Here is an 18,045-nt window from a genome sequence, read left to right on the forward strand (position 1 = left end):
ATACACACTTTTATAATGGGGAATTCAGGTTTACAATCGCAGCTGGTTGAGAGGCAGAGTATTGGGAGGTGAAGGCTTGCTTGGTTACTTAGCTAGAGCCTGCCTCAAAATGAAAAACAAAATTGGAAATGCTGGAGTGAACTGCAGTGGCAGAGACCTTGCCTTGAATGCACAAGGCGCTCGCTTCAATGTACAGTTCCTTAACAAAGCAAATGTTTATAAATGTTTACTACTCAATAAACTTTTATTTCAGGATATTAGGCTTTCTAGAACTAATCACAGGCAAGAGCACAAGACTGACACGTGTGCTAATTTATAAATGCGGTGAATTAAAGGCAAAGCAAGGAAACCACAAAGATGTCCAGGTGTGTTACCTAGAGGCTTGTGGTTCTTTAACCATGTTATGGTAGGAGGCGGGATCCCAGTGGCGTCACACGTCAGTGTCACTGGATTGCTGATGGTCTCCACAACTGCTTCATTTTCAGGCCCTTCAATAGTGGGAGGCACTGCGAAAAGACAGAAGAAGAGCACACACCGTCATTAAGTTAATTCGAGACATGTTCTTTCATTTGCATGTCTAGGGGAAAAAGAGTTGTACTAGAGGCAGATGCTCACCATATACATTGAGGTGGAAATTTTTATCATCTCGTCCTGCTACATTTATAGCTCTACATACATACTGGCCTGTGTCAGACACCTAAAAGAAAAAGATACTATTGTATATGCTCCATTAAGTGATAGATGACCAATCACAGGGTTCAGGAGTAGATTATGTCATCAGTCATCTTTATGCTTAACTGCCCCACTTCTAGTTGTCTTCAGAAATTCTGTTTCTTTGGTTTGCTTTTTTTTTTTATTAGTGAAAATAAGTTCAATGGCATTGACCATGCACTTTTCCATGAATAGCACTGTTTGCTGTAGTAAGGGGAGTAGGCCTCTTCCAGTTATCTCTTCCACAACCCCAGCATGGAGGCACAACACTCAGAAAAGGACCAGAGATGCACCTCAGCTCGCTTGATGTGTAGCATTTGTCCACCAGTTAAAATCTCCACGTGGGTAGAATCCGTTATTATCCGCCCATTCTTAGACCAGGTGATGACTGGAGGAGGGACAGCATTTGACTCGCACTCCAACGACACTGAGGTCCCCTCTCTCACATTAACTACAGAAAGAGACTCGCTGCCATGATCCTTAATACTTGGGGGTACTGAGGCGGGAAACAAAAGGAGAATATTCAATTTGTTTTTTCATCAAATCGCTTAGCTAAGAAAATACAATATGAAATTACAGAGAGTGAAAACACACCATGAACAGTCAGAGAAACTTTCTTCTTGCTTTCTCCAGCTTGGTTGATAGCGATGCATGTGTATTCACCGCCATCAGATACCTTGGCCCGAATAATCTGTAGAGTTCGACCACCTGGGGCAGATATAATGTAAAGACAGATACAGAGGTTGTTTTTAATTGTGTTGTTACTGCATTTTGTGTGTGTGTGTCTGTCTGTGTATGCATGCATGCACCTGTCAGAGAACAACTTCTGGGAGTTCTCTCCTTCTGTAGATCTGGAGAATTGAGCAAGTGATGTCTGAATTTAAACTCCACAGTGCAAAGGTGATGGTTTGTCTGCCACCTGTCTCTCTCGGGTGAGTCCAGGTTTTGACAGTGCTGTATGATGTTGTCATCTGCAAATGTTGGGCTGTGCTCATTGCTGTCTTCAGACGCATGTGGGGCATAGGCTACGGCTGGCTTCTGAATTCCATCTCTTCACTCAAGTACGTATTGCTCACTCTTTATTCTTTTTTAAATGTTATTTTTTTCATGAACAAACTTCTTTTTTGAGGAGGTATGCTATCGTAGGCAGATGTCAGAGGCCAGCTTGTGGGAATACCTTCTCTTTTTTCCCATCATGTGGGTCCCAGGATCAGATTTAAGTGGTCAGGTTTTACAGAAAGTACCTTTAGCCTCTGAGGCTTCTTGTTGGCCCTTACTCTCTATCATATCTGTATCATTTACCTATGTGTTTAACTACATATCATCCATGCTCAAGAAGACTGGGATTCACTGGAAGCCACCAGTAGGTTTTACAGTGGCTAATTACCATTTATGCTAGGAAGCACCCAATTTTTCTGATACTTAATTTCGTAATTTATTGAACACCCAATTACTGTACATTTCCACTGAGGTCACAAGAGTCTATGCTCGTCTTTAATGACTGTAGGTGGGTACTGTGAGCAAACAAAGGGAGAGTCTCGGCTTTGGGAAGATATTAGGTTGAAACAATCTTTGTTTTAAAAAGAGGGGAAATACCATGGCCCATCTTATGAGCAAGCTCCTTACCAGGCACAATGAGAACATTAGTGTTTGGCTTGATGGGCTGTTCATTCTTGAGCCAGCTGAGGTCAGGAGGGGGAAAACCAGAAACTTCGCAGGTCAAAGAGATGAAATGGTTCACCACCACAGAGAGCTGGTCACGGTTAGGACCAATGACGCTTGGAGGAACTGTAGAAGTGTATATATGTATATTAAAAATGAACTTTGACAGTATCAGAAACACATATATACTAATTTCTTGTGGTCTGTAAAAGCAACAAGTAAATGATTCTATAAAATACCCAGTGGGCTTTATTAGAATCTACAATGACATCATCAAACCCATGTCCTTCAGGCATTTTTCTTAATTGAAGGAGTGTCTCAAAGTTTTCAAAGTAAAAAAATTTCAGTGCAATCCAAAAATGTGGTTTCTCAAAGTAAAAACAAAACAAGAGCCAACCTAGTGTTTTTAAGCAGTTTGGATAATTTCATTTTAAATATAATATCTTTATTTTTATTTCTTATTATGGCAAAAATAATGCAAATGTTTAACTTTAGAATTCCAACACATCATACAAATTATCTTTACAATGTAAATCCATGCAAATTTCAAGAGAAGCAAAGACAGATAGATAAGAGATGGAGGGAATGTCCAACCAATGCCTGATCCAACCCAACACCCATCCCATGGGAGAGAGCCAACCTCTGACACTATTACCGATACTCTGATATGCTTGCAGATAGGAACCTATGAGAGTTGTCCTCTGAGAAGCTCCACCAAACAACAGTTTGAAACAGATGGTGAGACTCACAGCCAAACATTGGGTGTGAAAGTAGTGAAAAAGTAGGGGGAAGGATAAAAGGACCTGGTGGTGACAGGAGCTCCACAAGAAGACCAACAGAGCCAACTAACCAGGGCCCAGAGGGGCCTGTGGAGTCTGAAGAACCAAACAAGGACCACACATGGACTGGACCTAGGTCCTCTACATATGTGTAAGCGATGGCCAGCTCAGGCTTCACGTGGGTCCACTAGTAAGGTAGCCAGGGCTGTTTCTGATGTGGATTCTGTTGCCTACTTTTTGATCACTTTCCCCTGACGAGACTGCCTTACCAGGTCACAGGGAAAGAGGACGAACTCAGTCATCATGTGATTTGATGAGCTGGGGTGAGTGGGTAGGCGGGCTCCACTTTTCTGAGGAATAGGGGATGGGAGGGAAGGGAGGGAGGAACTGGAAGGAGAGAAAGGAGGGGGCTATGACTGAGATGTAAATAAATAAATTAAAAAAGAAATAGACAACACTACAGTTTATTGTTCAAATAACAAAAACAAAGAATAAGAAGGCAAAAGTAGTGGAGAGAAAAAGAATACAACAGGTTGATATAGAGGACACACTGACATTAACGGACATCCTAAAATACGCACATGTGAGACTTGATGTTTTATGACAAAACTACAAAGGGTGCCAGATGTGTTGGCCAGCCCCTTTCATTTCAGCACCTGGGGGGCAGAATTAGGCAGATCGCTGGTATCTGTGGTCAGCCTGATTTAACATCGTGTGCTTCAGGCCAGCCAGGGCTACATAGTGAGACCCTATCTCAAAAACAAAACAAAACTATGACAACAACACAAAAACTCACAGAAGCTATTCTCCACATTCAAATAGTTTTCCATAAGGGGAAGAGGGACAAAAAACAAGAATGGGGAATGAAAACAAATGAATATAACCAGAAATAAAAGTAGAAATGAGCCTTGGTCAGAAAGAGGAAACAGTGAGTGCAAGTAATAAACTCTATTGTATCTGTTCTATTGTATTAAAATTAAAGCCTTAAAAAAATATCAAAAGCAAAAGCAAAGTGCTGAAAAGGCAAACGTTTTTCAAATATTATGTGGTTTTGATTGCTTTACCCACCGATTAGCTGTAGTATTAGTTCATTGGCTAAATATTTTGAATTCTTAATGCATACGAGACATTGTTCTAGGTGCCAACTAATAGACTAAAGGTTTCTTGGTTGACAGATCCATGCCAGGCACTATATGGAACACGTACTTTCCATTGAACTTTCATATGCCTATGAGCTAGACACAATTCTTACCATCATAAATAGAGATTCTGAGACATAGGAAGATTAGCATCTTGCCTAAGTTTTCACATCTTGTTCTTGGAGGAAACATGTCTGAAAATGAAGCAACCAAGCCCTCAAGAAGTTACTAGTAACCAGTGAGGTCACGGGGCCAGGACCCTAATTATTTAGGATTACTGTCCTTTAAGAAGAGACATCCTCATTACCCTCACCAAAGAAGCTCCTGCTGACATTGCAGCAGGAGAAACATTACAGAAATCCAGAACTACTCAAGCGCAGAGAACAACCAGATGTAGGACTCCTTCATTGGCAAAACAATTCCTGCACTTACGATTCTGAGAACAGGAAAACAGGAGGAAGAGGCCAGGAGAACCCTGCCTCTGAAGAGCAGGACAACATTTTCTATACAGCAACCAAGAGACTGAACTCTGGGCCCTAAAACAGCAGCAATTGTGTTTCCCATGTGAGAGGAAACCCCCATAGCGTGGGAATCAGTCGGGTCCACTCTCAGGTCACCCAGCCAGAACCCGGAAGAGATCCCGGGTCACGAAGGCACTAGGTCGTCGGACCAGAGTCACACCTGTGTGTCCTGATCACCTTCCCTGGCTTCAGTGGGCACCAGAGACTGGGAGTCCCAGTCGCGAGAAAACCCCACAGGGAAGGAAGGAAATGGTATTGACTTGGGTCACTCAGTCTTTCACTGAACTGGGCTCCAGCCGTGAGCACAGACAATTGCTGCGCGCACAGCTCTCCAGCAGAGACAGAGCTGTGAGCTCCAGGGCAACAGAGACTGGGAGTCCCTGTCGGGAGAAAACCTCAAAGGGAAGGAAGAAAACGGCACTGACTTGGGTCACCCAGTCTTTCCCTAGAAAAAGTCTCCCAGACCGGCGGGTATGAGCCGCCATCACTGAACTGGGCTCCAGCTGCGAGCACAGACAGTTGCTGTGCACCCAGCTCTCCAGCACAGACAGAGCTGTGAGCGCCAGGGCACCAGAGAATGGAAGTCACTATCGGGAGAAATCCTCACAGGGAACAAAGCAAAGGGAACAGACTTAGGCCACCCTGGAAAAGGGCCTACAGACTGGCCCAACCCGGGGACCTGCTGTGCACCAGATAGCCTGCTGTTACCAGGAGAGCGGTAACCACCCGCCACAGATTACTGCTTCGGTACTGGGGCACAGAGCCCCAACCTCAGACCTACAAAAGCCCGGAATTCCCGAGATCAACCCCCAGATACTGCTCCAAGGGGCAACCAGTTATCCCTAACAAAACTGACCAAACCACGGGACACCCAAGTTACAGCAGCAGCTCACTAAATTTACAGCAAGAAACCCAGAAGCAGGGCAGCTGTCTTCAGGACTTCTCCGGGTGAGAGGAGAGCCCTCTCCACTAACATGGACCACAGTTACCACTCAGGTCTCTATGCCTGAGGTGAACAAGAGCAACTCCTGAAAAACACCAGCCATCCAGTGACTATATACAAAAAGCTGAGAAGGCTTCCTTCAGGAAAAATCATCTTCCTGCCAAGGGGAATCTCTCCACCACAGGATTCCAGGAACCACCAGAAACTATCTCCAAACACCTAAGTTAGCCCAATGGGTAGAGGCCAGCGTAAAAGCTCAACCAACAAAAGACAGAGCAATATGGCATCTCCAGAACCCAGTTATCCAGGGGCAATTAGCCCTGGACACCCCAGCATAATTGAAATTCAAGAAGATGACCTAACATCTATGCTCATGAAGAAGATAACAGAGGAAACAAATAAAATGCGTAGAGACCTAGAGGAAGATAAAATCAAACAGATTATGGCCATCCGTAAAGAAATAGAGGAAGATAAAAACAAACAGATTATGGCTATCCATAAAGAAAAACAGAAAGTTGCAGCCAAACAGTTTGTGGCCTTTAGAGAGGAAATGCTTAAATCACTGAAAGAAAAGAAACAGGGGATTGCTCAAACAAACAGCTGAAGGAATTGAAGGAAAAACAGGAAAATACAGTCAGACAGGTGAAGGAAATCAACAAAACAGGTTCAAGATCTGAAGATAGAATTGGAAAAATTAAAGAAAATACAAATGGAGGAAATTGTGGAGAGAAAGAACTTAGGGAAGAAAACAGGAACTACAGAGGTTAGCATAACCAATAGACTAAAAGAGGTGGAAGAAAGAATCTCAGGTGTGGAAGATACAATGGAAGAAATAGATGTATCTGTCAAAGAAAATGTTAAATCTAAAAAATTCCTGACACAGACGGTCCAAGAAATTCAAGACAACATAAAAAGAAAAAAACCTAAGAATAATAGGAATAGAGGAAAAAAAAAGATTCCCTCATCCAAGGCCCAGAAAATATTTTCAACAAAATCATTGAAGAAAATTTCCCCAACTTAAACGAGAGGCCAATAAGAATTCAAGAGGCCTACAGAACAGCCAATAAATTAGACCAGAAAAGAAAATCCTCCTGCCACATAATAATCAAAACAGTAAGTATACAGAACAAAGAAAAAATACTAAAAGCTGCGAGGGAAAAAGGCCAAGTAACAGATAATGGCAAACCCATTAGAATCACACCTGACTTTTCACCAGAGATGGTGAAAGCCAGAAAGGCCTGGATAGATATCATGCAGACCCTAAGAGAACACAGATGTCAGCCCAGGCTACTATACCCCACAAAACTCTCAGTCCTCATAGACGGAGAAAACAAGATATTCAACGAAAAAACAAAAAGCAACCAAGCACACAAACTTGTGACCACAGCCAACATCAAAATCAAAGGATCTAACAGCCACTGGTCATTAATCTCTCTCAACATCAATGGACTCAATTCTCCAATAAAAAGACAGACTAACAGAATGGATGCGTAAACAAAACCCAGCAATCTGTTGCATACAAGAAACACACCTAAGTCACAAAGATAGACATTACCTGAGGGTAAAAGGTTGGAAGACAGCTTTCCAAGCAAATGGACCTAAGAAGCAAGCAGGAGTAGCCATTCTAATATCTGATAAAATAGTCTTTCAACCAAAATTAATCAAAAGAGATGGGGAAGGACACTTCATACTCATCAAGGGAAAATTCCACCAGGAAGACATCACAATCCTGAACATCTATGCCCCAAATACAAGGGCACCCACATTTGTAAAAGAAACATTGATAAAACTTAAACCACACATAGATCCCCACACATTAATAATGGGAGACTTCATCACTCCACTCTCAACAAAGGACAGGTCAACAAAACAGAAATTAAACAAAGAAACAATGTCTCTGATAGAGGTTATGAATCAAATGGACCTAACAGACATTTACAGAACCTTACACCCAAACACAAAAGAATTTACCTTCTTCTCAAAACCTCATGGAACCTTCTCCAAAATAGACCATATAGTTGATCACAAAGCGAGCCTCAACAGATACAAGAAGATTGAAATAATCCCTTGTATCTTGTCTGATCACCATGGAATAAAGCTGGACCTCAAAAACAACAGAAATAGCAAAAAGCCTACACACACATGGAAACTGAACAACTTGCTACTAAAAGACAGCTGGGTCAGGGAAGAAATAAAGAAAGAAATTAAATTCTTCCTAGAACTCTATGAAAATGAAGACACACATACCCAAACTTGTAGGACACAATGAAAGCAGTGCTAAGAGAAAAGTTCATAGCATTAAGTGCCTTCAAGAAGAAATTCAAGCAACTTAATGGCTCACTTAAAAACCCTAGAAAAAGAAGAAGCAGACACACCAAAAAGGAGTAGACGGCTGGAAATAATCAAACTCAGGGCTGAAATCAATCAATTAGAAACAAGTAAAACAATTCAAAGAATCAATAAAACCAAAAGGTGGTTCTTTGAGAAAATCAACAAGATAGACACACCCTTAGTCAAGCTAACTAAAAGGCAAAGAGACATCATCCAAATCAACAAAATCAGAAATGAAAACGGGGACATAACTATAGACACTGAGGAAATCCAAGCAATCATTAGGACTTACTTCAAAAGTCTATATGCAACAAAATTTGAAAATCTAAATGAAATGGACAATTTTCTCGATCGATTCCACTTACCAAAGCTGAATCAGGACCAGGTAAATCAATTAAATAGTCCTATATCCCCCAAGGAAATAGAAGCGGTCATCAAAAGTCTCCCATCCAAAAAAAGCCCACGACCTGATGGTTTCAGCGCAGAATTCTACCACACCTTCAAAGAAGAGCTAACTCCAATTCTCTTCAAACTATTCCACAAAATAGAAACAGAAGGAACATTACCAAACTCATTCTATGAAGCCACAGTCACCTTGGTACCTAAACCTCACAAAGACCCAACAAAAAAGAGAACTTCAGGCCAATCTCCCTTATGAACATTGATGCAAAAATACTCAACAAAATACTCGCAAACCGAATCCAAGAACACGTCAAAGATAGCATCCACCATGACCAAGTAGGCTTCATCCCAGGTATGCAGGGGTGGTTCAATATACGGAAATCCATCAATGTGATCCACCATATTAACAAACTGAAAGAACACATGATAATCTCCCTAGATGCTGGAAAAGCATTTGACAAAATCCAACATCCATTCATGTTTAAAGTATTGGTGAGATCAGGGATACAAGGCACATATCTAAACATAGTAAAGGCGATATACAGCAAGCCTATAGCCAACATCAAACTGAATGGAGAGAAACTTAAATCAATCCCACTGAAATCAGGGACAAGACAAGGCTGCCCACTCTCTCCATATCTCTTCAACATAGTTCTGGAAGTCCCTGCTCGAGCAATAAGACAGTTAAAGGAGATCAAGGGGATACAAATTGGAAAGGAAGAAGAAATCAAATTTTATCACTATTTGCAGATTATATGATAGTATACATGAGTGACCCCAAAAACTCTACCTGGGAACTCCTACAGCTGATAAACACCTTCAGCAAAGTGGCCAGATACAAAATTAACTCCAAAAAAATCAGTAGCCCTCCTGTATACAATAGACAAAAGGGCTCAGGAAGAAATTAGAAAAACAATACCCTTCACAATAGCCACAAATGACATAAAGTACCTTGGTGTAACCCTAATCAAGGAAGTCAAAGACTTGTATGAAAAAAATTTCAAGTCTCTGAAGAAAGAATTAGAAGAAGATATCAGAAGATGGGAAGATCTCCCATGCTCATGGCTTGGCAGGATTAACATAGTAAAAATGGCCATCTTACCAAAAGCAATCTACAGATTTAATGCAATTCCCATCAAATTATCAACACAATTCTTTACAGACCTGGAAAGAAAAATTCTCAACTTCATATGGAATAACAAGAAACCCAGAATTGCTAAAACAATCCTCTACAATAAAAGATCTTCTGGAGGTATCTCCATCCCTGATCTTAAGCTGTACTATAGAGCAACAGTTTTAAAAACTGCATGTTACTGGCATAGAAACAAAATGGTGGATCAATGGAATTGAACAGAAGACCCAGAAATAAACCCACACACTTATGGACACCTGATCTTTGACAAAGATGCCAAAACCATACAATGGAAAAAAGACAGCATCTTCAACAAATGGTGCTGGTCTAACTGGATGTCTACATGTAGAAAAATGAAAATAGATCCATACTTATCACTCTGCACAAAACTAAAATCCAAGTTGATCAAAGACCTCAACATAAAACCAGACACATTAAATTGGTTAGAAGAAAAAGTGGGGAAGACCTTAGAACTCATTGGTACAGGAGACAACTTCCTGAACAGAACACCAACAGCACAGGCTCTAAGAGCAACAATCAATAAATGGGACCTCATGAAACTGAAAAGCTTCTGTAAAGTAAAGGACACCATCAGTAAAACAAAACGACTACCTACAGATTGGGAAAGAATCTTAACCAACCCTTTATCTGACAGAGGGCTAATATCCAGTATATATAAAGAACTAAAGAAACTGAATAAAGTGTAATTAATAAAATTAAATTAAATTAAAAAAAGAAAATGACTGTCAACCATCATGTCTAAGCAACGATTGAATTATGCATGCCATTGATTAGGTTGAAACTTTTCATTGTTTTACGTTATACATATTGTATAGGAGGGATTTTTTTATGTTTCTGAGATTTTACTTGTATCTTATTTGATCTTAAATAAAATAAATCCATTTTTTCTGTCGAAAAAAAAGAAAACAGGAGGAAGAAAGATTATAAGATCTATAAGGTGTGGACTAGTGTGAGATTGGGCCTTACACTATGACAGTAAAGCTACAGTCAAGAACCGTCAACAACATAGCTACCTAACATGTGACTAATTCTAACAATAGTTGACATGTTCATGTAGATTGTCGACTGAGGATAGCTCATTGGTCCCCACCCTTAGATGAAGATCTGCAAGCAATTAAGAACTGCTGAAAGAGGGAAAATTAGTTTTCCCCAGGGACAAATCCAAGATAGGTTATCTACTACCAAGTGGTTAGACTTAGGAACACATATATATGCAGGAAACATCAAATGGACCCTGAAGGCTGTTTTTATATGTTTATTCATTTGTATGAATGTGAATATGTAATAAAATGGTTAAAGAAGAGGTGGTCATGAATTCAGGTGGGAGTGGGTGGAATGAGAGATTATAGGAGGAACAAGAAAGGGAGGAATGATGTAAACATGCCTTAATTAAATAGGATGATAAATAAAAATGAAGAGACATGAGAAGGCTTGCAAACAAACTCTCTCTACAAGCACGATGACAAGAAAGACAAAGGGTGGGCACATGAGGACAAAACTGCCATCTACAAGCTAGGAAAACACCTCTTCAGAAAACAAATACTTCTAGAACCTTCTTCTTAAACTTCCTAGCTGTGAGAACTGTAAGAAAAGTAATTTCTGTGGTTGAAGCCACACAGAGAAGACTACAGAAGACTCACTTGACATTTGAGGGGAAAGTGAAGGTATGAGAGAGTGGCCATGGGGTAGGAAGACAAGAAGTGGTGGTCTCCACAGGGAAGAAGGCCTGGCTCATAGTGGGAGTATGAATTTATAACTCTACCAATATTCCCCACCCCAAGGTTTTCTCCAGCCATGGGTAGTGAGTGACCTTGATGTAGATACAGTACAGATGTGAAATTCAGCATATATCACATATGAAAGAACACCCTGAAATAGGCAGCAACCAATTATTCAATGTCTCGAGTCAAACTACCCGTGTAGAACGCTGCCTGTGCGTTTTATTTTTACGACTATGCATTTGTGAATGGTGTAACTTGGAACATGTTTCCCAAGCCTAGTGGTCCTTACATCTTCATCTAAAAGAGAGGAATCAAAGGCCAACAGATGGCTGTTCATCACTGAAATGACTACTAGAGATAATGGACAAAACTACCTGACTTAGTGCCTGGTACCTATCAGTTAGTCAGTTGCCACTTACTATTTAGAGATTGAAAATTTTACACAGCAAAGTAATGAGGAAACATGGGCTGAAAGTAGAGACTACGATGCTGTTTCCTCTACCTCCTCCTTTCAAACAGGGCCTTTCAGTGACCTCTCAGTAACCTGGGACTTACCATTTCAGCAAGACCAATAGCCAATTAGCCCCAGGAAGCTTCCTCTCTCCTCTCTCCTGGGCTGGAACTATAGATAGGCGCTGCTGCAACTAGAGCTTTATGTGTGAGTCAGAGCTTAAACTCACATGGAGAAAGGACTTTACTACCTGAGCCATCTCCCCAGCTCCTCAACATGTTTACCTTTTAATATATGTTGTGCTACATAGATAAGAACACGTACTTTTAAAACAATCATATTTGTTCCATTCATTCTTCCTGAGAACTCCTACTTGTTCCTGTTTATGTAGGATATAGACTGGGAATCGAGCTCAGAGGTAGAGCACTTGACTAGTATGCTCAAGGCTCTAGGTTTGGTCCCTAGCACTGCAAAAACAGTGAACAACTTGCCCAGTTGAGAATTGCTCACTAAAATGCCTAAAAGAATTTATTAAGCTTCATTTTAAGGGTGAGGAATATAGGGGTAGGAGTGCTCCAAAGACTTATTACACAAATTGCATATACAGGTATGTTTAATATGCCCTACACATCACAGCAAAAAGGACATGTTATGGTGCCAAATGAAACTTTTGAAAACAATTTATTTTTTTATTTTTAATTATGTGTATTCATATGTGGAGAGGTATGGGCACATGCATGTGGGTGCCCATAAGGCCAGAGGCATCGGATTCAGCTGGCGCTGGAATCACAGGCAGTTGTGAGGCACCCACCGTAGGTGCTGCGAGCTGAGCGCAGGTCCTCTGTAAAGCAGCTGATGCTCTTTACCACCAGGCAGCCCTCCAGCCCCCAAATGAAAGCTTTTTGAGATGATTTAAAAAACGATCATTTTCAGATATGCCTAAAGGAACTAGAATTTCATGAAAAGTGGATCTTAGAATAATTTTCATCACTCTAATTTCATACTCTGGAAGACCTATAGCTCATAAAAATGACTTTTCAAGATAGACATCCAATTCCCTCCCTCTTCCTAGCAGGAGCAATAATTATGGAATGTCTATTATGTGTGAGGTCTTAAACGCAACACAACTCAGGTATGCTTGCTTTTCAGAGGGAATCATTTAGCTCTACAAAGTGGTCCTTTCTTAGTTGGGAGGACCTTGCCTGCTGGAATGCAGTCAATGTAGCTCTGCACTGGAAGACTGGGGCAGAAGTAGCCACTTCTAGGGCCGGGAGCTACACCATTGGCTTTACCTTCACACACACATGTAGTTTTTCATATACGCTTTCTCCTGAGGTAGTGGTTCTCAATCTCCCGAATCCTGCGACCCTTTCATACAGTTCCTCATGTTGTGGTGACCCCCAGGTAGGAAATTATGTCATTGCCAATTTATAACTATAATTTTGTTACTGTTACAAATCATAATGTAAATATCTGACTGCAGGATATGATATGTGACTCCAAAGGGGTTGCAACCCATAAATTGAGAACTTTTGTCCTGAGGGATTAAAAATACTATAAAAACGGGCTGCCTGAAAGATTTGTATTTTTGAATTTCTGCTGAGTTTTGTAGAGGAAAAGGAATGAATGAGGCATCACATACTGATCAAGTTAAAAACAGAACATAAACTCTATTATCTGAAATCTGGTTTCTCTGATTTGTGAAGCAGAGCCTAAGAGATGTTCAGGGCCCCAATTTCTTACCATGAACATTGAGGTTGAAGTACTTTTTGGCATTCCCAGCTGTGTTCTCAGCAACACACACATACCTCCCAATATCTGTTATTTGAGCATTTAGAATCTAAACGAAAATAGAAAAACGGCAACTGAAATGATTAATACAGGAAAGCGTAATAGTTTACCTTTTAGAACAAACAAGATGCATTGCCAGGTGAGCAAAAGGACATGAGCTGCTTTACACGCCAGGCCCAGGGCCACCTTCAATCAGTTAGGTGCACATACATTTATTTACAAAACTTACAATCAGAAAAGGTGATTTTTTTTTTTACACACATCCGTTTTTATTTCGACTACAAGTTATCCCAAATACTTTTTCCACTTCCCTGTCTGCGAGTGTGCTAAGTGACTTTGAAGTTCCTCCTAAGAGGTGGATTTGTGCACGTCAGGCCAGTAGAATTTATGCAGCAATGGTGCACATCTCTTGAGTTCTTCACAAGTGTCTACACCGTCTCGCTCACTTTATTTGAAGTTCTGCTGCTACCATCTGAGGAAGCAAGACTTGCTTGCTGCTGGGGCGTATGATTGGGAAGGACAAACCCAGCTCACAGGGCATCTGGAGACTCCAGAGAGATCATCCCAGCAGGCATTCAGTCCACAGCCCTGCGGGCACTTGAATAAGCCCAGCTGAGATCTGAAACACCACTATAGAACCAGTGGACCTTCAAGCTAAATAAATTTGCACTGTTCTAAGTCATTAGGTTCTGGAGCGGTTTGTTTTCTGTAGCAGCACTTAAGTGATATGAAACAGAATATTTGTTACTAGGAAACTTCTATCCATCTATGCATCTACAGTCTCAGATATAAAAATACTTAGGCATTTTGATAGAGGTCATAAGGTCGTCAGGTAGATATATTCAAGTATAGAGAATGCTTTGAAAATTCAAGTTTATTTATAAGCAGTGAGTTTGATTTTTAAAAAATGGACTCTGTGACATATGACCTGTACCGGACTCATATTTATGCTTAGATTTATGAGCCAAGAAAATATTTTCAACAGTTTACTAGTAATTTAATTATTTAATTATACTTTATCCTGACAAAAGAACTGGTATATGTGTACACACCCCAGTGGTTTTTTTTTTTTTTTTTTTTTTTTAGGACACATCAATTGACCAACAGCAGTACAATATATTTACATGGCTCACATTATGACTTCCTACTGCCTGCGCCAACACAGGATGGATTTAATCTATAGGAAGCCTTTACCGCTTAGAATGTTATCATCATATACATTTATGGAAACATTGCAATAATAGTGTTTTTAAAATACAAGATTATGTTGTTAAATGTAGGCAGGTGTGTATGTACAGATATTCTGGAAGAATTTACACAAAAATGTCACTGTGGTCATTTCTAATTGTGGGACCAGAGTGGAGAATAACTTTCTATACTCCTGATGGTTAACGGTTTAAATAAATGTTTACAAATGAATATTTTTACCAGTCTAGAAGACAATTATCACAATGTCCAAAACACTGTTTTAAAACTAGATTTTTTCCTTTTACCTGAAGAATCCTGCCATCAGATAGGAGCTTATGATGCTCATCTTCTAATAAGGACTGTCCATCTTTCTGCCAGGAATTCCTGGGTGCTGGGCTACCGCTGGACGAACATTCCATCTGTGCACTCTTGTTCACTAGCACGGTGACCTCTTCTGGGAGATCACCATTTGCTCCCTTGATAACCGGTGGCACTAAGAAAGGGGTGACAGAGAGGTTCTGATGGGCAGCAATGGTTGTCGTAAGGCATGCTACACCACTTTGTCATCAGGAAAAACCAGATAAATTACAGCTTTTACAATGTGTCCCTGATGTTCAGGGTTAGTCTTTGTAAGGGAATCATCTGGGCTGTTCCAGGCCCCTAGCCTCAGCATTAGTTGAACAGGCGTCAGCATCCCCTGGGAGGTTGGTTAGACATCATATCCATGAACATGAACCCCACCCACACCTCCTCCACAGCCATCGTTGAGGAGAAACAAGGAATGGATGGCTGAAAAAGTTCTCTAGTTGTTCCTCAAGTTCATTAAAATCTGAGGAGTTCTATGCTATATTCCCTGTACACACTTAAAACAGCTCCCCATAATTTATATTCATTTAACGCATGAGAGACCACACTTTTCCTGTAGAACATAATATGGAAAGGTTCAGTAAATTAAGAGATTGTGTTGCAGCATTTGTAAAAGCAGATATTTATTTCTTTTCTCGTAAGTGATTGTTCTTAAGCGTGATTAATTTTTGTTGCACTGTTAAAACACGCCAGGATTTTCAATAACCAGTGCATGTTTAATGCAGACTCAGCCTTATGGTATTTGGTTCTCCAACAATTAAGGTGAAATTCTCTAAAGAAAATAACCAATACTACAAAGTATATGGGGGAACTTCAATGTTATTTTGCGTACATTCACATTTAAAGTTACACCCTTTGACTGACAGCCACTGTCTTTTATGCTGTATCCTGAGTGTCCAGCACTGGACCTGCCACAGCCTGAGCAATCAGCAGATATCCGTCACAAATACAATTTGAATTAATATCTACCTCTCTTTTGGACTTTTACAGACTGCTCTTTGCATAGACAACTCCAGTCCTTCCACTTTCCCTCTTTACAATCAGCCTGTCAGCCTGTCAGGTTACTTTGTTCACGCCCAGTGCACACCTCACAGTGGGTCCCTTCAGTGATGCATTATGGGCTGGTACTTGGAGCCCTGCTGCTCCCTGGCACCCACAATGTGTACCTATGACATCTGCGTCACCCTCCAGACAGGCCGCACACACCCCTCTTTTTACACCCCTGCTTCCAGGGTTCTGACAGTAATTATCAAAAGCAATGGCTGAGACAATTGGTTCCTATTATTTTCGTCAGACGCCCACAGCAGCCACTGCTGACTTTTTCTGTTTGCCACTGGCTGGCGTTTCAAGGCCGGCCCTGCTTGTTTTACACTCATACTAAGCAGGATTGTGAAATATTTTTGGTACACGTTTTGTCATATCCCCTTTCTTTTCACCCCAAGAGCTTTTCTTCCTCCCCAAAGGCTTATCACCCTCCTAGCCCCTTGTCCCGTCGTTTCGATGCATGCCTGTGGCCCTTACACTATCAAGTCCTTCACCCCCGCTTTCTACACACATTCTTAACGCTTTAACGAGTTTCTCTGTATTCAGTTTTCTGCCCTTGGTCTATGGGTAAGTTCGAATCTCTTAAATTTGTTCTGGCCAGCCAGCTCTATTCTAACTCTTGTCTCTATTTTATTTCATTATGTCTAATGCATCCTCAAAAATTATCCTTGTTTTGTGGCTTTAAAGTAAACCACACAACCTAGGTTGTTCTGTGGAAGTTTGCTAACAGACTTAAAACTTCAAAGCCAAAGGCTTTTTATTTTCAACACTGAGAACTCATCAGCTGACACTTTTTCTAACAGCTGGAATCCAGGTATAATAGTTTACTGGGTTCCCCTCATTTCTTGATTAACTCCTCTGTTCATTTTTCCTTCTCTTATGTCCAAATGTTTCCCTATGATATTCTTTTGTCAAAAAGTATATCATTCTTTCTGATGGAAATCTCTTTAAAATACCATTTGTCTGGCCACAGCTGTGGGATGTACAGTCTGGGTTTAGTCTTTGTCCTTTGTAACAGTTTCTTATTTCTAAGTGCCTGGGCAGCATTTTATGTGAGAATTCTGGAGTCATGTCAGACTTAGCACACCAGAAACAAAGCTGACTTCCTTCCATTCAATACCACCCATTTTCCCAGGAGTTCATTGTCTCGATCACCAGGCATAAAAGTCCCAGTTACACTCTGAGATAGTGTCTAATCTCTCATACCACTTCAACATCTTCTTTTTATTGTGTGTTGGCTAGTTTTTGTCAACCTTGCATAAAACAAAGGTATAGGTAGTTGGGAAGGGGGATTCTCAACTGAGGAGTTGAGAATTTTTAAGATTGGACTTTAGGTAAGTCTGTGGGGTATTTTCTTGATTATTGATTGATGAGGAAATACTTAGCTTACTGGAGGAGATGTCATCCCTAGGCAGATGGTCCTGGGTTGTGTAAAACCCCAAGCTGAGCAAGCCATAAGGAACAATCCAATAATCAGCATTTTTGCAAGAAGGCTCCTGCTTCTGTTTCTGTCTCCAGGTTGCTGCTATGAGCTCCTGCCTTAGCATGCTTCAATAGATTGTGAGTTGGGATAGGTAAGCTAAATAACCCCTTTCCTCCCCAGAGAGTCTTTGGTTACAGTTTTATCACAGCAATAGAAAGCAAACCAGAATAGACTGGCTCCTATATACCATCATGTCCACTTCACTAGCTTACCCTCTGCCAGCACATTTACTCCTGCTTCTAATAACTCCATTTATCTTAAGAAAATAATACTTCTTCCACTTTATGTCCATATACCAAATGACAATGATTCTGGCTCAAGAGCAGGCATAAGAATTACATTTTATCAGTAGACTGCTGC

At 40.7% G+C, this 18,045-nt stretch overlaps 1 protein-coding gene across 1 annotated transcript in view; it reads right to left on the bottom strand.

Moving 5' to 3' along the window:
* Positions 1-18,045, bottom strand: part of Hmcn1 (hemicentin 1) — a 450,870-nt gene that overhangs the window by 111,825 nt on the left and 321,000 nt on the right. Inside the window, exons 56-62 of the mRNA XM_060364433.1 lie at positions 15,098-15,285; positions 13,557-13,653; positions 2,338-2,499; positions 1,306-1,419; positions 1,005-1,207; positions 616-697; positions 375-506 (exon numbers count right to left, since the gene is read on the bottom strand). Of these exons, the coding sequence (XP_060220416.1) occupies positions 375-506; positions 616-697; positions 1,005-1,207; positions 1,306-1,419; positions 2,338-2,499; positions 13,557-13,653; positions 15,098-15,285 (978 nt within the window). The remainder of the gene's footprint in view (positions 1-374; positions 507-615; positions 698-1,004; positions 1,208-1,305; positions 1,420-2,337; positions 2,500-13,556; positions 13,654-15,097; positions 15,286-18,045) is intronic.

The sequence above is a fragment of the Meriones unguiculatus genome, chromosome 11 (genome assembly GCF_030254825.1).
Source record: "Meriones unguiculatus strain TT.TT164.6M chromosome 11, Bangor_MerUng_6.1, whole genome shotgun sequence".
NCBI lineage: Eukaryota > Metazoa > Chordata > Mammalia > Rodentia > Muridae > Meriones > Meriones unguiculatus.